Source organism: Ochotona princeps, chromosome 8 (genome assembly GCF_030435755.1).
Source record: "Ochotona princeps isolate mOchPri1 chromosome 8, mOchPri1.hap1, whole genome shotgun sequence".
Classification (NCBI taxonomy): Eukaryota; Metazoa; Chordata; class Mammalia; order Lagomorpha; family Ochotonidae; genus Ochotona; species Ochotona princeps.
The window spans coordinates 44,082,087-44,103,286 of record NC_080839.1 but is presented as its reverse complement, the minus strand read 5'-3'; the positions used below and the strand labels follow the sequence as shown (position 1 = coordinate 44,103,286).

General features: G+C 44.0%; 1 protein-coding gene across 1 annotated transcript in view; it reads right to left on the bottom strand.

Moving 5' to 3' along the window:
- Nucleotides 1-1,028: 1,028 nt before the first annotated feature.
- ANXA4 (annexin A4) overlaps nt 1,029-21,200 on the bottom strand; it is a 58,301-nt gene continuing 38,129 nt past the window's right edge. Inside the window, exons 5-13 of the mRNA XM_004580068.3 lie at nt 19,157-19,270; nt 18,367-18,457; nt 15,336-15,415; nt 14,391-14,447; nt 11,107-11,200; nt 8,296-8,391; nt 7,689-7,747; nt 6,089-6,211; nt 1,029-2,046 (exon numbers count right to left, since the gene is read on the bottom strand). Of these exons, the coding sequence (XP_004580125.1) occupies nt 1,987-2,046; nt 6,089-6,211; nt 7,689-7,747; nt 8,296-8,391; nt 11,107-11,200; nt 14,391-14,447; nt 15,336-15,415; nt 18,367-18,457; nt 19,157-19,270 (774 nt within the window). The 3' untranslated portion in view covers nt 1,029-1,986. The remainder of the gene's footprint in view (nt 2,047-6,088; nt 6,212-7,688; nt 7,748-8,295; nt 8,392-11,106; nt 11,201-14,390; nt 14,448-15,335; nt 15,416-18,366; nt 18,458-19,156; nt 19,271-21,200) is intronic.

Genomic DNA, 21,200 nt, shown 5'->3' with positions numbered 1-21,200 from the left:
GCGGAATGATGGACTTATGACTGTTTATGAAGGACTACTCATTGTAATTCTAGACGGGAAATCAATGGGGGAGGAGGGGACTTTGGCCACGGGGTGGGGCAAATCCCAGAGCCTATGAAACTGTATAATAAAATAATAATAGTAGTAATAATTAAAACATAAAAAGTTTGGCTAAGACATATGTCATTTAAAAGTAAAACTCCTACCAAAAAATTCATCGTACTTCCAAGGACAAGGCTGATTTGGAGGCTTCATGGTGTTCTCTGTAGATATTGAAGTGGTAGTGTTCTCTCCTATAATTAACTTCAACAACCAAGCACTCACATAAGTAGATTCACCAATAGTTCCAGCATTTATAGTAGGCAGGTAACATTATACTGAAAAATAAGTTCTTACTATTTCACCCACCGAAATACAATAGATATCATGGAACATAGAAGGAAAGTATTCTTGCTAAGCAAAAATAGGAATGTCCTTTCAACATTGATCATAGTTAATATAAATGTTCTTATTCAGAGAATACTGCTCATTTCCAGGGAGTAAGGTAACATTTTCTATCAGAGTAGCGTCTGGTATATGTGAACTTTAATGTGATAACATCAGACAAACAGAAGACTAAATAGGTCATTCTTTTTTAAGATTTATTTATTTTTATTACAAAGTCAGATATACAGAGAGGAGGAGAGACAGAGAGGAAGATCTTCTGTCCGATGGTTCACTCCCCAAGTGACCACAACGGCTGGAGTTGAGCCAATCCAGAGCCAGGAGCCAGAAGCTCTTCCGGGTCTCCCACATGGGTGCAGGGTCCCAAGGCTTTGGGCCGTCCTCCACTGCTTTCCCAGGCCACAAGCAGGGAACTGGATGGGAAGTGGAGCAGCTGGGACACAAACTAGTGCCCATATAAAATGCTGGTACTTGCAAGGTGAAGACTTAGCCACTGAACCATCACCCTGGGCCCCAAAATTATGTTTTTTAGGGCCCAGGATGAAATGTCGCAGATGTGAAAAAAATCAGAGAAAGAATATAGCTCTCTTTAGAGACCATTTTTTATTAAAATTATTTTTTCAGGTTGTATACAAATTGAACTTTCAAATGATTTCTAAACATACTTTCTAAATGATTCTAGAGAGGAAAGGCATAGGGCAGATATAAGTACAAACCAGCAAAATCACAAAAAGTTTTAAAGATTATTTTGAGCCCAGGAAGTTTTCTCTAACTTCAGAGCATTTTACCATTACAGAATACCAAGTTTGAAGCTTCATTTATTTTCTATTTGCTTTAAGTTGAATTAAGACATTACCATAATATAGTGGAATGTGCAGCATTCATGTCTAATAATCAGCTGTATATGATCTGTATAACCACACTGGCGGTTTAACTTGTTCAAGTTAGTTGGTTTTAGTGAACTTCAATCAGGAGAAAGTGATCAAACATGGGATGAAGGAAATCTTGGTACAGGCCAACTAACACGACAAATAAAACCTTAAAAAAAGGTAGATATGGGCTTTCAATCTATGATTTTGTAAAAGAGAAAACTAGATAGTTATTTTTACTTATTCTCACAATTTCAAGTGAATAAATTACCACTGAAACAATAGGATTAGGGAAGAAGCTGTTTTTAGGAGCCTTCCATTTTGAAAGGTTTTCACCAAAAAGGAAATATGGAATAATTTAGTATATTTAATTTATCTGGAGCACAAATGAGGAAGTAATTTGTTAAAAACAGGGCGTATGTTTTTATTTCTAATTTTAAATTTCCACGTAGGTCTTCAAAGCTTTGAACTGCAAGTACAGCTTTAAAGCATCATCATGACTAATTACAGATGAATAATAATACAGACAGGCTATACCCTAGGAGGCAACTGTAGGCGTCGTAATTGGAAATGAACATTCTGAGATCATGGTAATAGCAGTGTAGAAAAATGATGGTTAAAAAAACACAATGTCAAGGTGGTGAGAATCTTGCTATCCTGGTGGGATGTGAGTCTAATCTTCTCCTCCACAGAGAGCAAGCAGCACCTTCCTGTAGTCCCCGGATGTGTCACCCTGGAGCAAGGCAAGCAAAGTCACAGTTACACAAGTGGCTTCTTAACTGGAATATTACACAGTCCAAGCCCACCTCACCCGCCTCCTGGATTTCACCTGGCCCAGTCCTGGCTGTTGTGACCTTTCAGGGAATAAACCAGTAGAGATCTTTGTGTATCACTTTGCCTTTCAAATAAATAGATAATAATCAGTTTTAAAAAAGCCTAACATTGGGGGCCAGCACTGCAGCACAGTGGATTAAGCTGCCACTTGCGACGCTGGCACCCCATATGAGTGACAGTTTAAGTCCAGGTACTCCATTGTCTGATCCAGCTCCCTGATGATGCACCTGGGAAAGTAGTGGAAGATGTCATCCATGTGGGAGAACTAGATACAGCTTCTGGCTCTTGGTTTCAGCCTGGCCCAACCCTGGCTGTGTGACCATTTAGGGAATGAACCAGCAGATCTTCTTTTCTCATGAGGGATGCCACTGATGGAGGCAGAAGCTCCATGTGTTATGCTGCAATGCCAGGCCCTTCATAAACTCCCAGTCTTCTTGTTTGCATGGATGTCAGTTTTTCATCAAAATAAACTTAACTATCTTTAATTCCATTTCCCCACATACTCTATAACAGCTAATATTTATGTAAGTAATATGACATAATGCAGGAGGCAGGTACAGTGGGTGGGCCACCGTAGGATACACATATCCTTTAGAGGAGTGCCTGGGATTAAGTCCCAGCACACAGGGGCAGCAGACGATGGCTCAGGTACTTGGGTTCCTGCTAGCCGTATGGGAGACCCGGATGGAGTTCCTGCTTCCTGACTTTGGTGCAGCTTTGACTGTTATGGGCATCTGGGCAGTGAACCGGAGAAGGATGATCTGTTTCTCTGTTGCTGTCTCTCCCTTTCTCCCTTTCTGCCTTTCAAAGAAATCAATCCTTAAAGGAATAAATCAACTACTGTAAATAACATAAACAACGGGTGTGATGAAATTATTATAGTTTCTGTCTCCACATTTCAAAATTTTATTCAAAATCTTTTCATACTTTTATTGTCAAATATATAAAAATATAAAAGTCGCCATTTTAATTATATGAAGTGTTTATATTCATAATACTGAACAGTTATAATCACTGTCTATTTCCGAGCCCTCTTGTCACCCCAACACAAACTTCTCATGCTAAGCAGTGATGCTCCAACCCCGCCTCCTCCTCCAAGCCCTTGGTAACCTCTCATGCTCTGTCTCTCATGAATTTAACTATTCTACATAGCTCATGTAACTGGAACCATAAAATATTTGTCCTGTTAACACTGGATTTGTTTCAGAGTCCATCCATGCATGGAGAATGTCCTCTTCCTTCATGTATGCATGCCACATTTTGCTTATCCCTTCATCTGCTGATGGATACTTAGGTTGTTTCTACCTTTTGCATACTGTGAATAACATATCCATTGGTGTACAAGTATCTGTTTGAATCCCTGTTTTTATTTCATCTAAATATATATCTGGAATTGGAACTGCCTGGTTATGGGATAATTGCCATTATTATATAATATAATAAATGGTTTTTAAAGAAATGACAGTGTATTTTTCCACAGTTGTTACACTGTTTTACATTCCCATCAGACATGTTCTGGATTGCAAAACCCTTATAAAAACAATTTTTACTAGTTTACAGTCTCATCTTTCCCAAAGGTACTAGTAAAAAATCTTTTGTTTTTATTTGAAAGTCATACAATGTTATTTAGCTGACCTAATATTTTGTCTTTATTAAAGATCTGAAAGAGTGACAGAGAGAGAAAGTGGGAGAGACAGAGAGGGAGAGAACTTTCGTCTGCTGGCTCGTATCCCAAATGGTTGTAACAGCCTGGATGGAGCCAGGCCAAAAACAAAGAGCCTGAAACTTTCTCTGGGTCTCCCAGACAGGTGTCAGGGGCTCAAGCACTTGAGCCATCTTTAGCTGCTTTTCCAGGCATATTAGCAGAGAGTTAGATCAGAAATAGAGCAGCTGGGACTCAAACTGGCAATATGGGATGCTGGCTGCCTGGGTGGCAGCTTAGCCCAGTGCCCCATAATGCCAAGCACAACTAATATTTTCTGTATTTATTGGCCATTTGCATTTCAGCTTTCATGAAATGCATAGTTAATATATTTTGGGAGTTTTTATCCTTTTTTATTTGCCTTGATGATTTGTAGAGAAATTCACGAATATTAACTCTATATTATATATTAAAATATTCTTTCCTAGAACTGCATTTATGGTCACCCCTGAATCATAAAATTGTCTTACTGATAGCCAGCCATATTTCAGCTCTGCCAAGCTGCAGTCTGTATAGAAACTGAAGTTAGTTCCTAAGTACTGTGTAGACATGTAATAAAACTCTCAACTCAGGGCACCGAATGCGAAGGTGACATCTGTGACCTGGTGAAAATCATTTAGACTTGGTGCCTGTTTCACTGCATATAACTCCCCACGTCCTGGAAATCTTCAAAGAAGGTTTTGTCCATGCCAATGAGATGACTGGTGGCTGGCAGCCCCTGAGGGATTTCAGGATATGAGATGCTTCTTACCAAGACCAAGGCAGGATGCTGCAACAAGTAGAGAGTTGAGAGACCAACCAGCAGGGAGGGGAGTGGGAATAAAGGTCATGTTGAACACAAATGAGCAGTGATTAAGTCAGTCATGCCCAGGTAGTTCCTTAAAACCCAAAATGGCAGGATTCCATGAGCTTCTGGATGTTCGCTGGGGAGCCCACAAAGGGCACAGAAGTTCCGTGCCTCTTCTCACTGCCCACACCCTGTGCACCTCACCCTCTGTCTCCTTGTAATAGCCTTTATGATTATCCCTTAAATGTGTTCCCTGGAGTCCTGGGAGCAGTCCCTGAAAATCCATCAAACCTGGGCCCAGGCTATGGGAATTCCAATGCACAGTCTGAAGCACAAGTCAAACAAGCTGCCTGGGAAGAGGGGGACACTCTTGTGGGGGCTCAGCCCTCAGCCTGTGAGGTCTGACACTACCTCCAGGCAGACAGCATCAGAACTGAACGAGAGGGGAGAATGCCCAGCTGGCGTCTGCTGCTGCATGGCTGACGTGGTACAGATGGGCAGTCTCATATACACCTGGTAGCAGAAGTGTGTTGTTGGCTGAGAATACAGGAGAAAGTGAGTTTGTATGTTTGTGTTCTTGGACATGTCTTCAAGCCAGGAGGAGGATTCAGAATATTTAATTAATAGTTTCAGGTTCATAAGACTCTTCTGGCTTCCTCAAGAAGCAAAATCCCAGTAATCAAGGGTTTTGAGGGATGTGAATCATTTCTTGTAACTCCCAGGCCATCTGAGGACTGCTGGGTGTCTGGTGCCAAATAATAACAGTGACCCAGGGTAAGGACTTTGCTCTCCCACCTTGCCAGCACTCAGCGTGCCCTGCACAGCATCCTGGTTTCAGCTGCTTATCTTTTGTTGTAATTATGCAGACAAGGAAATTGTGCATTTGGAAGTATGCATTAACTCATAATCTGTCTATGGCTGGGGCCAGCATGACGTCATCATTGTCTTAATAAAGCAGGTGTCTCCAACTTCCCATCTGGAGTGACAGTGTTCCCCGAGGGGCTCTAGTGTTGGAAGCTTGGTCCACAGGGCAGGAAGAGGTGAAGGTACCCTTAAAAGCTTCAGGCTGGTGGGAGGAGACTGGGTAATTGGAGCAGGGGGCAGAGCTGACTTCCGCAAGGATGAAGGTAGCTGGTTGTGGAACTCCCAGCCTGAAAGAGCAATGCTGCCCCCTATCTCAACTGGTGCTCCTCCCTCTTTCCCACTGTGATGCCATCTGCTTTGATGTGACAGTCAGGGGCCCCACAAACTGTGAGCTTACTTAATCTCTTTTCTATATGAAGTACCCAGCCCTGGATATTGTGCGAGAGTGGGGGAAAACAGACTAATACAGCTGGCAAAGGTATAGTCTTGCGATATCTGAAGGAGGTGCCATTTTTAAAGGGAATGATGGATGCTAAGGAAAGGCCCTTGGTGCCCTCCTTGGGTCGAGGCCTGGCTGCCGTGACCTACCTTGATGAACGAGTACAGAGACTTTCCATAGAGCCTCTTGAAGTTGGCCCGGATGTCCAGCATGTCGACCTCCGCTCGCGACACCATCACGCGGATGAGGGTGTTGTCGTCGGTGCCCAAGCCCTAGAGAAGAGAACAAGCATGCACACAGGGAAGCCTGACTGCTTTCACAAGTGCCTTCCTTTCATCTGACAGGGATGGGGAGCGTCCGGTCTGTGGGCCATACACGCTTATGCACTGATTCACTCTGGCCCTGCCAAGGCAACCACAGGCAGGACTGAAAATTTAATAAATCCATGGCAGGTTCATTTTTAAGTTGATCATTGTGGATGGCCTGTGAATGGTGTGATGAATACCCAAATGGCCCCTGGGAGAGAAAAAAATCACTCCCAATGCCTGGCAGAACAAGACGCCATGGATGTTCTCCTGGGACCTGCAGAGTATGCCCCCATTCTTACCAACACTCCATATTCCAACCAAAGGATGTCACTCTGCTTTTCTGGGGACAGACCCTGTGCCATCCAGCCTGCCTGCCACATCTCTAGTAGCTCCTCCCCCTGCAATGTCATGTACCCTCGTCTACCACGTTACAGCTTCTGGTATCAAACTTCCTGGCCAGTCTTGCTACCATACACCAAGTTTTTAATATGTTCTTTTCAGATTCCCCTACCACAGAGAAACTATCCTGAAATACTGGGGGGAAAATATCCTTTCCTCCCTGGTCTGTTAATGTTTGGCTCCCCAGCAACTGTCTATGTTCTTCTGTTTTATTATCCTTGGTATTTTGCACATGGCTGCCACTGGCAGCTTAGATGTGCCTGAGCAAGAGTACAACGTGGTCTTTCTTGCATCTCTTGGGGTTCTGGCAAAGTTGCTTGAAAGCATGCACGACACGGGTGGGAGCATGGGCTCTGGAGCTAGACTGCCAGGCCCACAGCCTGGAGCCATTATTCCCGCCTCGAGGACCATGAGAGAATGGCATACCCTCTCCATGCTTCAGTTTCCTCATCTGTAGGATGGGAACTACTAATCATAACTACCTTATAAAACTACTGTGAGGTAAAGTTAATCCACACATACAAAGAATTAAAGACAGCGATCCAGGGGCTGGGGTTGTGATGCAGCGGCTAAAGCTGCAGCCTGTGATGCCGGCATCCCATATGTGCATCGGTTCATGTCCCAGCTGTTCTACTTCTGAGCCACATCCATGCTAAAGGCCTGGGAAATGTAGTGAAACACGGTCCAAGTGTTTGGTTCCCTGGATGAAAAATTCCTGGCTCCTGGCTTTGGCCTGGCACAGCCCTGGCTGTTGTAGCCATCTGGGGAGTGAATCAGCGGATGGAAGATGTATCTCTCACTCTCTCTCTTTCCCCTCTGATTCTTTGAAATAAATAAATAAATAAACAAACCAAAACATTGACCCACGCATTGTTAAGTGCTCAATAAATATCACAGTATCTGCAGGCATTCAATGAAGTAATCAGTGAAATTGAATTGGTTAGTTTCGGTGAAAATTTGGCTGGGGGATATAAGTAAGCCTAGGAAAGTGGATCCAAAATGTGTCACAATCATTCAGAAGCCCCCAAATAAAGCCATTTACCTTCATAGACTTATAAAGTCTTTCAGCAAAATATGCAGGTGTGTTCCTCACACATTTTACTGCCAAGAGAAAAAACAAACGAAAAGGTTACAGCGAAGACCTTTATGAAAAGAAAAGTGACAACTGTCCCTTCAGCTTCTACAAAATACCAAGTAATGTCTCCTGATGACCTTGTAGGAGAAACTGTAGCCAAACATTTCCTGAACACAGCTTCTCACCTGACCATCCTGAGAGGCACTTACTAAGGCCATCCAGGAGAGAGCGACCTATGATTTCAATGTCATGATGACTCCCTCGACTAGTGAAGACAATCCTTAGTCTAAGTACTCACAGACTTGCAAGGTGCAGCTGTTACAGTCCTGTATTTCCCAGGCACTAAGATAAACAAGCACAGAGTATACAAAATACACAAACCACAGGGCATGTCAGCAATCAGGCTATGTGCATTTCTTGTTTAAAATTCTAACATCCCTCCATGAGTGAGTCTAATAATTTTTATCTCTGGGAGAAAAAAATAATTCTAGATCTGATGACAACAGGCTGATGACAGAGAAGCAAGGTCCATTGACGTCGCTTTTCCCTTGCATCCTATCCACCACCAGCTTACCTATAGCCAGCAGGGCATCTTCGAAGCTACCGGATGTTTCTGATTTAATACTCTGCTCGATATCCTTCTGGGATATCCTTTTGTACTCATCAAACACTGCAAACAACAACAGGATGGCATTACCAATATTAACACATTTACCATAATAAAATTCAAGTCTAATGAGAAATCAGCATCTCCGGGCTCTTCCACTGTTTATTCTTTGCCATATTTTAGGAGGAAACTAATTAGCTGTGTGAATGAGGGGCCAGGAGGAAGACAGCACAGAGGGTGGTCCCATGCAGGGAGGAAGAAAGGCTGTGATTCTTGGAGGACATCAGGCAAGACCCTTCCCTTCCCCAGGGACCTCTTCCCTCAGCCCTGGAGACATCCTCTGGAGACCTCTGCCTGCTAATCACGTTATTTCCTTCATCAGCAGAATGTATCTTTTTGTGATTTTTGACCTTGGCAGTCACTTATGTATTCCTCTTCCATTTGGCTCATCAAACTAGAGCAATTCAATCTTTTCAAATCCAAGGCACATTGGATAACAGCCAATGCATTTTTTGATAGAGTTTAACATAATTAAAATTTTTTTTAGCAAGCTGTCTCCTTCTGGAATCTTTTTAGAACAGATAACTCTTTAGTTTATTCTCTTTACTTTCTTTGGGGTGCTTCCTGGCACCCCCACTAGGGCTGTCAATTAAGGGGCATCCATACAGAGCAATGTACAGCAGCATTCCTCCCACACAAGTGAGCAGTCCACCCAGTTGGCACCTATCACACCTGCCCTTTCTGAGAAAAATCCAGGGGTTGGCCCAACGCTCCGAGTCAGCCTCACCCTTAGAGAACCAAAGGAAACCTGGGAAAGCTATTGACTTCCTGGGTGTCACTCCCCGAAGTCCCAATTAAGCTGAACTAAAGTAGGGGTTCAAGAGTCAGCATTTTTCATGGAAATCACACATCAGATACTCTGCCTTAAAAATTAAATTCATGACTTCCTTCTCCCTTGCTTGGTATCTGCTCTTTCTGCAGTTATTCAGCTCTTCCTGCCATTCAGGGAGTCATCATTTTTTCATTTCCCCTCTTGTCTCATTTCACAGTATTTCCACTTTTCACACTTATTACGGAGCCAGCATCTGATGCTTAGCATCAAGTGACATACAGTGTAAAATCAGACTTACTCCAATCCACTGTAAAATGGAGAAATAATGATGACTGCATCGTTATTATTTGGCTTATTGCAAGAAACAATGGTTACCATACACTTAGCATTGCACTGAGAAGGTAGAAATTATTCACAAAACTTAGGTTATTATGAACACTCACTATTTTTTCAGTTAAGGAAAATTATTATTTATAATGATAATGAACACACTATTTTCTCCAAGTGACTTACAAGCAGATATTTTATAATTACTGCCCAGAAACGGAAATTCTTTTTAAAATGTTTTAATGCACTAGGTCGATTTCTGAGGACCTGCAGTTCTGGCAAAATACCACCAGGGGGAGATTTGTATTGTGAGGGAAGGTGATCGATTCAAGAGCTGAGTCAGAAGTTGGTCTGATGACTATAAAAAGTATCCACAGAAGTAATCACCTATTTTTTGGTCACTGTGGAATACACAAAATAATTACAACTTTGGAATATGTTATACTTTTCAGTTACTTTATATTTTTATTAGCAAATTCATTCTTTTCAAATTTCCCACAGGCTTTGGAAATCTGAGATGGGGAGGCTTGGTGGACTTAAAAAAATGATTATACAGAGAGAGACAAAGAGTTTATATAAAATATGAAATATCTTATTAAAACTTTATTGCTGTTTGCAAGAAGAAGCCTGTCAACAAATATTCTGTAATTGCATAGTGTCTTTCCCCAAAAGAAAAGCACATTATAAAGTTTAGAATGATCAGAAACAAATTAGAAGCATTACACATAGGAAATAAAATTTGAAATTATCCTCTATTTATCTTAGGCAGCATAATCCCTAAAGAAATCACTTCTATTAGCTTTATGTCTTGGAGATAAAACAGGGATAAACAGCAATCAACATTTCTTATTTTATTGCTTCCTGTTGTACTAATAGTTATTTTCTTATACAACTTAATTAAAATGAAAGGCTGGGGGCTGCCTTATAAAGGTGTGTGTCAGGACTATATGAGGCAGGTGTGTGGCTTAGTGAGAAGACTGTGGTTAAGATACCCATGTCCCACACAGGAGTACCTGTCTTCCATTTCCGGATTCCAGCTTCCTGTTAATGCACCTGCCAAGGCCTGGTTCCTGCTATCCCTGGTGGGAGATCTAGATTGTATTTGTGGCTCCTGGCTTTACTGTGGTCATTTAGGCAATGCACCAACAGACAGGAGTTCTTTCTGTCTCTCAAATAAATAACTTTTCCTTTAAAAGTAAAGATAATGGTTCGAGTGCTCCTGGTAGATTCAGAGTTCCAGGTCCAGACCTGGCTGTTGTTGGTATCAGGGGACTCAACCAGCAGATGGAAGAACTCTTGTTTCTGTTTCTCTCTCTCTCTCCCTCTACTTTTCAAGTAGATAAAAGTAAATAAACATTTAAAAAAGTTTAAAGAATGAGAATTCCTTAAAAACATCTTAGAAGCAGATATACCACATTTTAATGGATTCTTTATGTATCTGTTGATTGTTCAACATCCTTCAGAAACTGTTCTCCTAACCCTTAGGCCCATCATTGGGCTCTTGTGTCCCAGGTGAGCCTCTAAGATGGTTCAGCATGGTCAGGTGACTGTAGGTGAAGGGGAAATGTTGCTTTTGCTAGCTTTCAGAGTTTCTTCTGGCAGTAGAGTCAGGGTCTTACCATGTAACAGATGATTTCGATTCCGAGAACAGAGAATAGTCAGAAATTTCACTTCATCTGTGCCCCATTTCTTCTCTCCAGCCTCATACAGGTCCTGAAGCCAAACAAAGCACAAGTTTAAAGCACCAGAGAGGATGGGCCAGGACACAGGCCAACACTTCCAGAACTTCAAAGGGCTGGTGATGGGGCGGAGGCAGTGGTGCTAAGTGGAAACAACCTAAGATTCTTCCTCAGGCATCACAGCAAAGGATCGTGTGATGTCTTCCTGGGCGTCAAGGCTAGGACCCACAGCTCTCTATCTGCAGACAGCTTGGTTGGGAAGTCCTAGACTTCGGCTATGCATGCGGTCCTTGGAATTTAATGAATTCAACGTAAATACAGTTTGGGATTCAATTCTTCAATCCCAGCAGGCACACTGCCAGTGGTCAGTGGTTGCACACGGCCAGTTGCTGCTCCTACAGATCAAGGGGATGTAGAATGTTTCCACTGTTGTACAAAGTTCCATTGGGCAGGCAGTGCTACTCTGAAATAATCTGTGACTTGTCTGAAGCTGTAGAAATTCTCACAGCCAAGACCCGTTGATAATGACTTATATTCCAAGCAGGTGCTTACTTCACATTACAGATCAAACTTCTGCTCATTTTTAGTAGGTAGTCTGTTTTCTTTCACTACAGGCTCCTCAGTGAAACATCCCAGCACTCCTTGGAGCATGCCTCCATATTCTCCATGTCTCCACTCCTTCCTCTGTCTCCCTCCCTGATTTACAGTCAATTCACAGAAACACAGAACTTCCCAGCTGGGAGGGCTCAGAGTTCACCTAATTCAAAGTGGCTCAACTTGAATCTCAGCAGGTTTGTGATTGCTCACCATGACTTTTATGTGCCTCCTTGATGGGATCACTGGGGTGCCCAGATATTCGGTCCAGCTGTATTCTGGGTGTTTGTTGCAGTATCCCAGATAAGACTGAGATTGAGTCCACAGGCTAGGAGAACAAAGCGCTCTCCTAGATACAGAGAGCTTTATTGGGCCAGTTAAAGGCCTCAACAGAACAGACAGGATGACAACATTAGACTAAGAGGGAATGCCTCTCATCTCATCACCTGCAGCTGGCAATGTCAGCTTTGCTTTATTTTGTTTTGCTTTGTTCCTATTTTCAGAGTGGAACTGGTTCTTTCTGGTTTCAAGCTGGATGCCCTTTGGATGGCAACTGCATCATCAGCTCTTCTGGTACCCAGGCCTTGACTCAAACTGGACGGAACCCATCAGCTCTCTGGGGTCTCCACTTTGGGGACACATCCTGCAGATCCTGCTACTTGTCCCCACTTTCACATTCTTGTGAACCAATTCCTCACCATATATTTCTACACACACACATCCCTATACAATCTGCTGGTTCTGTTCCACTGGGAAATCCTGGCCAATACACTGCTCCAATGGAGAAGAGATGGTGGAAGTGGCACTGTGATTTTTCTAGGGTGGCTCATCAGTAGTTATGTAGCTTCCATTGGTTGCACTGGAATGTTTGCTTTCAGGGTGTTCCCTTTTGAAACTCAGCCACTAAGCCCCAGGAAGCCCAAGCTACATACATACTCCCTCTTCTTTCTAATAAAAACAACAGGTTCTTGGGGCCAGCACGGCATAGCCTGCTAATCCTCTACCTGTGGCACTGGCTCATGTCCTGGCTGCTCTGCTTCCAATCCAACTCTCTGTTTATGGCCTGGGAAAGCAATGGAGGATGGCCCCAGTCCTTGTCATCCTGCACCCACAGGGAGACCGGGAAGAAGTTCCTGGCTCCCAGCTTTGGATCAGCTCAGCTCTGTCTATTGTGGCCATTTGGAAGTAGATGGAAGATACTCTCTCTGTTTCTTCTTCTCTCTCTGTAAATCATGCTTATCAAATAAAGATACATCAATGTTAAAAATAACCAAAAAACAGATTCTTTTCTACATACACTGTTGTGGTTCATAGCTGTGCAGTGGTTAAGACTCCAAGGCCCAGATGCAAACTGCTTGAGTTCAGAGCCCAGTAACGTTATTTATTAAACATCTGAAATTAAGCAAAAAACTTCACTTCCCTAAGTTTCCTAACTGAAATGGAGATAGGGTTAGTGCAAAGTTCAATGATACCCTTAAACAATAGCGTTTTGTACCTGACAAGGACCCAGCTTTTTCTACAGTTTATTCCATTTATTTGAAAGTCAGAATTAGAAAGAGAGAGAGATCTTTCACCCAATGGTTAACTCTCCAAATGGCTGCCACATCCAGGGTTCAGCTAAGCCAAAGCAAAGAGCTTAAAACTCCATCTGAATCTCTTGCATGACAGGACCCAAGCACCTAGGCCAGCTTCTGTTGCTTTCCCGGGCACAGTATCATACAGCTAGACAGAAAATGGAGCAACCAAGACTTGAACTGGTACGCTCAGACACAATGTCAGCCCCAAGGACTCACATTCTATAAGTTCTTAGGATTAGTATCACCAAAGCACAGCTGCTTAGATAGGGGCTGTTACCCTGGCAACTGGTAGTGAGCTGAATGCCAGGGACGCAACTGCCTCTTGAGGTTTGCTGATAATTTAACCAATGATGCCCAACTACTTTACATAGGTCCCACGAAATGCTCTCTCTTTGGGGAGTGAAAATGTGCGGCAAACAAAGCAACAGCAGGTCGCTTCACCTCCAAGTGAAATACTCAGCAGTTCTCCGGAGTTGCTACACAAGGGTGATAGAATTATGAACCTTAAAATACAGTTATGTCCAGTGGCTGCTACCCCCGAGCTCCAGTCTCCTCTACATGAAACCATGGGGAAATTTTTTTCGTAATGTACTCCAGCCTGGCTAGTATACTCTGAAAGATAAGAGACTGTCCACCAAGCAAGGCCAGCCTTATTGGCAAAAAGACATTTGGGCACTCAGCACAATAGTGTAGTGGTTAAGGTCCTCACCTTGCATGCGCCGGGATCCCATATGGTCACCAGTTCTAATCCCGGCAGCCCCGCTTCCCATCCAGCTCCCTGCTTGTGGCCTGGAAAAGCAGTCGAGGACGGCCCAATGCATTGGGACCCTGCACCCACATGGGAGACCCGGAAGAGCTTCTGGCTCCTGACTTTGAATTGGCTCAACTCCAGCCGTTGCGGTCACTTGGGGAGTGAACCATTGGACAGGAGATCTTCCTCTCTGTCTCTCCTCCTCTCTGTATATCTGCCTTTCCAAAATAGATACATAAATAAATAAATCTTAAAAAAAAGAGAGAGAGAGATTGGAAGAAAGGAGCTGTGGTTGTACCAACCTGGGCATCTTGTCTCATGAGGTCATCATCCAGGTAATTCCCTTCATCCCTGCCCCCCTAAGGATGAGAAGAACAAGGGTGATGAGAGCAGTGCCATGGAGAGCTCATGCACTGTTCAAACAGAAGGCTGAGAGTCCCTGAGCCCCTGGGGGCATCCAACGTGTCACTACTGCATTGCTGAAAACACAGCTCCAATCACACATCATCATCACCATTACCACCACATCACCATCATCATCATCAGTTATCTGCTCTGCCAGCCCTTTGGTGGCTCCCTACTGAAGTATCTCCTCTTCTACTGAAGTATCAACTCATCCCAACACAAAATCCCACTTTATGCTTTGAGAATGACCAGCCCTGCTGTTCAGTTCATGGTTCCCCAAACACACTATTTCCCACCTCCTTGCCTCGCTTTGGCCAGTTTTCTCACATGTAATCTACCCACCCCTGTCTCCGCTTCATGGAATCCTAGAAACCCATCAGATTGCTCACACACCATCTAGGCCACCAAGGGTTTTGTTTACGCCCTGAAAGTTTTCTGCTTTGCCCACAAAAGTCTCTTCTGGAGTCTTCCTTTTCCTATGGGCTTCTTCTGTAGCACCTGATCTTTTCAAGCCTCAGAGAAACCCATGGATATCTACCTGATAGATTCCTTTATGACACTAGAAACCCAGTGCACCGCCGCCAACTCTCAGAGTACTGAGTAATAGGAACACTGGGCAGGTATAGGGTACTTGTAAATATTGAATGAAAGTAGAACAAATGGGCACACATGACTAGTCGAATTCTCCCAAGGGAAAGAAAACAACTGAGGGGCTTGAGAACAACATCTGGGGAGTAGCCACCGGGGGAGGGGGGGGGAGGGCCCTGAGAGGAGGCTGGCAAGGGCACAGAGCGTGTGCGGTTTCTCAAAGCCCATCCCCATCAGAAGGAGCAGCGACTCACAGCTGAAAGGGACACCAGCACACGCTGGAACATGAATGACGTGTCAGAGCGAATGTCATCTTCCAGACTCTGGCCGTACTCTAGGGAGAGACGGAATTAGCTACATTAGAATTGACTGCAGCCCAGCACTGTGTCACCCTCCAGTTTGCCCTGGCCCTTCCAAGATCAGGAAGATTTTTCACATCCCAAACAGTTTTTCAAAAGTTAAACTGGTGAAAAACAGCCAACATGCATTATCCCAGTGGGAATGAGACATTCGTGTCCCTTAAAACTGGGTGGCCATCCTGGATTTCTGTGGTTTCCATGGCCCAGTGTCTGTTCTGGATGTGGGGTTCAGTAACACAGAGCACAGCAGCCCTGGGGGGCCACTGCTCCATCATACAAGAATCCCACGTGGGGGAACGGAGGGGGAACTGGGCAGCACAGACCTAGCCTAGGCCTCTTCCACCAAATACCCTCCCCTGCCCCAGGGAGGTGCTGAGGGTCCCCCAGGAGAAACTCAATGGGGTGCTAATGGGAAGTGGGCTCCAAACACAGACTTCCATGGTTAGGATCTCCTGCTTTGAAACCTAGCAGCAAGCAACTACTGCCTTTTTTTTCCCATAAAAGTTGAACACTGTGTTGGGGGTGAGGGAAGGGATGGGTGGTGGAAAGCCTCCAAAATATAACTACCTAAAATAATCAGTGAGGCTATTTTAGTAAATATATTTTATCATGTTTCCCCATATACACATATTATTTCCCTTTCTCTAAAAAAAATGAGATAACAGCACACTGTGTTTTGACTTGTCTTTTCTGCTGATCCATACACTAGATCATTTTATGTAACTGAATAGTATTGTGTGGGTGTATCACATTGTGTTTAGCCAATCTGCTGCTGTTAATGTTGTTGGTGTCAACAACACTGAACAAACATCCTTTTATTATATTCTTAAGGCAGTACTTTTAAGATTTATTTATTTTTATTGTGAAAGTCAGATTGACAGAGAGGAGGAGAGACAGAAAGATTTCCCCCAGTGGCCACAACAGCCGGAGCTGAGCTGACCCAAAGCCAGAAGCCAGGAGCCAGAAGCTTTCCCTACGTCTCCCACACAGGTGCAGCATCCCAAGGCTTTGGGCCATCCTCTACTGCTTTGCTTTCCTAGACCACAAGCAGAGAGCTGGAATGGAAGTGGAGCAGCTGGGACACAAACTGGTGAACAGATGGAAGGATATAGTGGCGAGGACCTTAGCCACTAGGCTACAGTGAAAGGCCTGGCAGTAAGTATTTTTAAAGACCTATCAACCTCGACAGTTTCTATCGATTGATTGGCAAGGCAGAGTTACAGAGAAAGAAGGAGAGTCAAGAGAGAGCGTGAGAGAAAGATCTTCTATCTGCTCGGTCATTCCCCCAAATGGCTGCAACAGCCACAGCTGGGCTAACCCAAAGTGAGAAGTCAAGAGTCAAGAGCTTCTTCCAAGTCTCCTACCAGGGTGTAAGGGGCCATTTGCTCTTCTGCTCCTTTCCCAGGCCGTTAGCAGGAAGCTGGATCAGAAGTGGAGCAGTTGGTGCTCAAACCAGCTCCATATGGGATGCCAGCACTGCAGGCTGACGCTTAGTCTTCTAAACCACAATGCCGGCCCCTGGCAGTTTCTAAGAGGAGAGTAAATGCACATAAATCTGAGCTGGGTGGAGGACAGGCAGTTCGGTCTGAAGGTCAGAGTTGGGCCCGACGGCCCTCTGTGGTGTTCCTTGGAGTGCTAAGATTTGCTAGTGCCACTGCTGATTAGCACACACCTTTGATTCTTGGATTAATAACAAGGGACAGCATTCAAGCTTCATTTTCTTTTTTCTTAATATTTGTTTATCTTTATTGGAAATGCAGATTTACAGAGAGGAGAGACAGAGGGGAAGATCTTCCATCTACTGGTTTGCTCCCCAAATAGCCATAATGACCAAGGCTGAGTTGATCTGAAGCCAGGAGCCAGGAGCTTCTTCTGGGATCCTGCATGTGACTGCAGGGGCCCAAGGACTTGGGCCATCCTTAACTGCTTTCCCAGGCCATAAGCAAGGAGGTGGATCAGAAGTGGAGCAGCAGGGACACGAACCAACACCCATATGGGATGCTGGCACTTGAAGGTAGAGGATTAGCCTGTTGAACCATGGTGCCAGCCTCCAGCATTCCAACTTCCAGGGCAGCAAAGCACTATGTGGATAGCCCGAGTCTTAAGAAGCCAACCCCAAGAAGGTTTTTGTTTTCTTTTTCATTTCTTCATCAACACATTGGTTACTCAGGGGCATGTTATTTAACTCCATAGTGTTATAAATGTTTTTAACTTCATTTCTGTTGTTGACAGGATGCTGGACTCTCCGCCACTGTCTGTACCCGCAATGTTTGAATACACTTAAATAGCAGGGATGGACTTATGTCTGCTTATGGAAGACTATACTCTTGTAATTATATGGGGATCAGGTTAGAGGAAGGGAGTTTGGGGAGGGGATAAGGGAAATCCCAGAGTCTATGGAATTGTATCATAAAATTAAAAATAAAACAGAAGGAAAAAGAAAAAATAAGCAATAAACCCATGGGTGGATGTTTGAGCAGGAGTTCAGAAACTTGTTGCCATATCAGAGTTTTGGATTTGATATGTTGCCCCAACTTCTGACCCTGCAGACCTGGGAGGCAGCAATGCTGGCTTAGGTATTCAGATTCCTACCACGCACATGGGAGACTTGGAGTTTTAGAATCTCAACTCTTGTGGGCACAAGGGGAATGAACCAGCAGATGGGAAACTCTGTCTTTCCCTCTCTCTCTTTCTGGGTGTCTCAATCTGTCTCTCAAATAAACAAAGTTTTTTCCCCTAAGATTTCATTTGAACAAAATGAGGCCAACCCAAGTATCTTCCTACAGAAGGATGTGCCTCAAAGCAGAGCTTAGGATGACTCCCATGGACATATATGAAGAGACTGTCAGTGGGTGAACCCCTCACTGTTGGTCTTGTTCGCAGATCACAGCGAAACCTCTGCTGGGGCCAGGAGGACGTTACTCACGCTGCTGGTAGGTCTGGTTGATGCGCCGGATCTCCTCTGGGGTCCGGGAGGCCAGGATCTCAATCAGGCAGCCCTCATCTGTGCCTGCTCCCTGAAGACAAAACCAGAGGACAGCTCAGGGTGAGGCACTTTACAAACTCCCAGGCACAGCAGGACCACAGTCCCAAATCCACCAAGAAAGGCAACGCACTGGGTTCTGTCAACTGAATTTGTTAACTTTTAGTTGTCTCAGCCCAAATCCAATAGGTCTACAGGTGGTTTATTCAGCACTGATGACCGTGCCAGGTGTAAACATGCTTCCTGCTTCCTGGGTACTTAATACCTCTTTGCTCTCCCCTGTTCTTTTCCTCGGAAGGGCAGTATCCTATGGCAGAGACTTTGTTCACTCTTTGCTTTCCCCAGAACCTTCCTCAGGGTTGAGGGCTGCCATGGTACAGAGAGGTAACTGTATTTGCATGTCACACTCTATCACTGAGAACCAGCAGACCTCACCCAGGAAACAGTGGCTCATTAGGGAGGCATTTGGCCAGGCTAGGTCTATAGCAGACATGCTGTCTGCCATAAAGTCACATTACTGAGTCACAAGATGGAGCCAATGACTCCTAAGGTTTCAGAGAACACTTTTGCTACTACAGTTGTTACAACACTTTCAAATTGTCTGGCAGGAGGGAAGATGCTTCTCCAACTCTTTCTCCTATCCCCCTCTCTGAAGTCAGTTGTTACAGTTTCCTGAGGAAGCACCTTAGTGGCTCCGCACTGACAGCCCCAGGCCAGGGGCCTGAAGACACACCTTCATGGCCTTTCGCAGCTCCTGCACGTCATACAGCAAGGTGGGCGTCATCAATCCCAGGATCACCTGCTCGAAGTTGCCACTCAGTTCAGACTTCAGGTCATCTATCAGGTCCTGCAATCAAGAGAGGGACTCTGCTGAGTTGCTAGGGACACACACCCAGCCCCTCACTGGGGGCGGGGGGTGGGCAGGGATGGCTGGGGCTTCGAGATCCTGCAGGGACTGACAAGCCAAAGCTGCCTTCATAAGCACATCAAAGCACTGCCTGCCTTTTTGCTGTCATTCTCTCCTAAGTGAGCAGTGGAATATTTCTAAGATGACGTGACAAATCCATGTATGTATGTAATATTAAAATACTATTAAAATATTCACCACTTTTACAACTCTACATCTGTACTTCACCAGATATTTTTTCAAGAATCACAACACAAACTCGTACTACAACAAACTGAATACAAAAGCAGATATGAAAACCCAGCTGTCTTCTCTTAAGCCAGACTTTCAGGAGATTTGCAGAATGTGAAACTTCTCACTAAATTGTTGTTGTTGTTTGGCACGTAAAGCTGCTTCTCCTAAAATAAATATAGTAACATGTAATACTTTTATGATTTTTAAATGAACAAATACATATTTGCAAATGTCACTTTTAACAAATGTTTATTTATTTTCATATTTTTGAAAGAGAAAAAGAGACAGAAGGAGACAAAAGAGACAGAATCTCCAATCGAGTGTTCACTCAGCAAATATCCACAGCGGCCAGGGCTGACCAGGCCAAGTCCTAAGCACAGAATGCCATCTGGGTCTCCCACATGGATGGCAGCTGTCCAAGCACCTGGGCTATCATCTGCTGCCTCCCAGGATGCATCGCCAGGAAGCTCATGGAGTAGCTGGGTCTTGAGCCGGCACTCTGACATGGAATGTGGGTATTAACCTGCTGTGACACAAAGCCTGTACCAAATGTCTTCAGCTTTAATGCTAATATGGCAGCAGTTGGTTAATAGACATCACTTAAAACACATAAAAAGTCCTTGATATTTCAGGGTGGAAACATCGGAGATGTTGACTTAAATGTATTACTTTCTTAATAATATAACCTGAGTATATTTTCAATTCAGTATTTATGACATTTTAACAGTTAAATTCTTTTTTTTTAACAGTTAAATTCTATGTATAGAGTTGTCTGAGTTTTATTGAGTTTTCTGTTTCTATATTTCTACTGTTAGGTACACAGTAATATTTAGTTGTATCTTTGTGATTATTCATGACTGATCTTAGTCTGATCATTTCTGATGCTAGGAGTTCCACTGCCTACAGGGATGCCCAAGGCTTACAGGCAGGTGCTCTGGGCAACAGCGGAGCTGGCCCTTCCTGTCTCTGAGAAGTACCTTTGTCTCACTGGATGTAAAGTATTTCAAAGATAAAAGCATTTACTATAGGGTTACTATGTAACTGTAAGAGCTGGAGACACTGGTCATGTTTCCTCAATAAAAAAGTGTATCAATGACCACACAGATGGGCTCTCAGTGATGTGGAAAGATTGGATAGAATTATTCCAATCAGTGAATTATTGAAGATGGAGACTAAAGAGAAGCTTCCTGAGGAGGGAGGAAACACCCTCTGAGTGTGTAACCTACTATTAAACTTAGATATGACTATGCAGCAGGCATAGACCTTCAAGCTACTCCATGTACATTCATACAGTTATACAGCCACCCATAAACACATAAAGCCCATTCCAGACCTTGGTGGTGTCCGTCATTGTGACTCATCAAAGTACTAAACGTAAGCTACAAATGGGTTTATGTGGATGTGTCAGAATAGACACTAAATCTACTGAAAGCAAACTGGATTTAAATTTTGTAGTCAGTTTGGCAAATTATAACCCATAGTGGCCTAGAAGAAGTCACTGAAGCCAGAGAAGTAGGTCTGGAAACAGACTGGCACAGTTCTCCAAAGGGTGGTGGGGCACCCACACAAGGGCTTGGAAGGGAAGGGAACTCCAACAATTGAGAGCTCCCAGAAGTCACTTGCGGCCAAGTTTAGA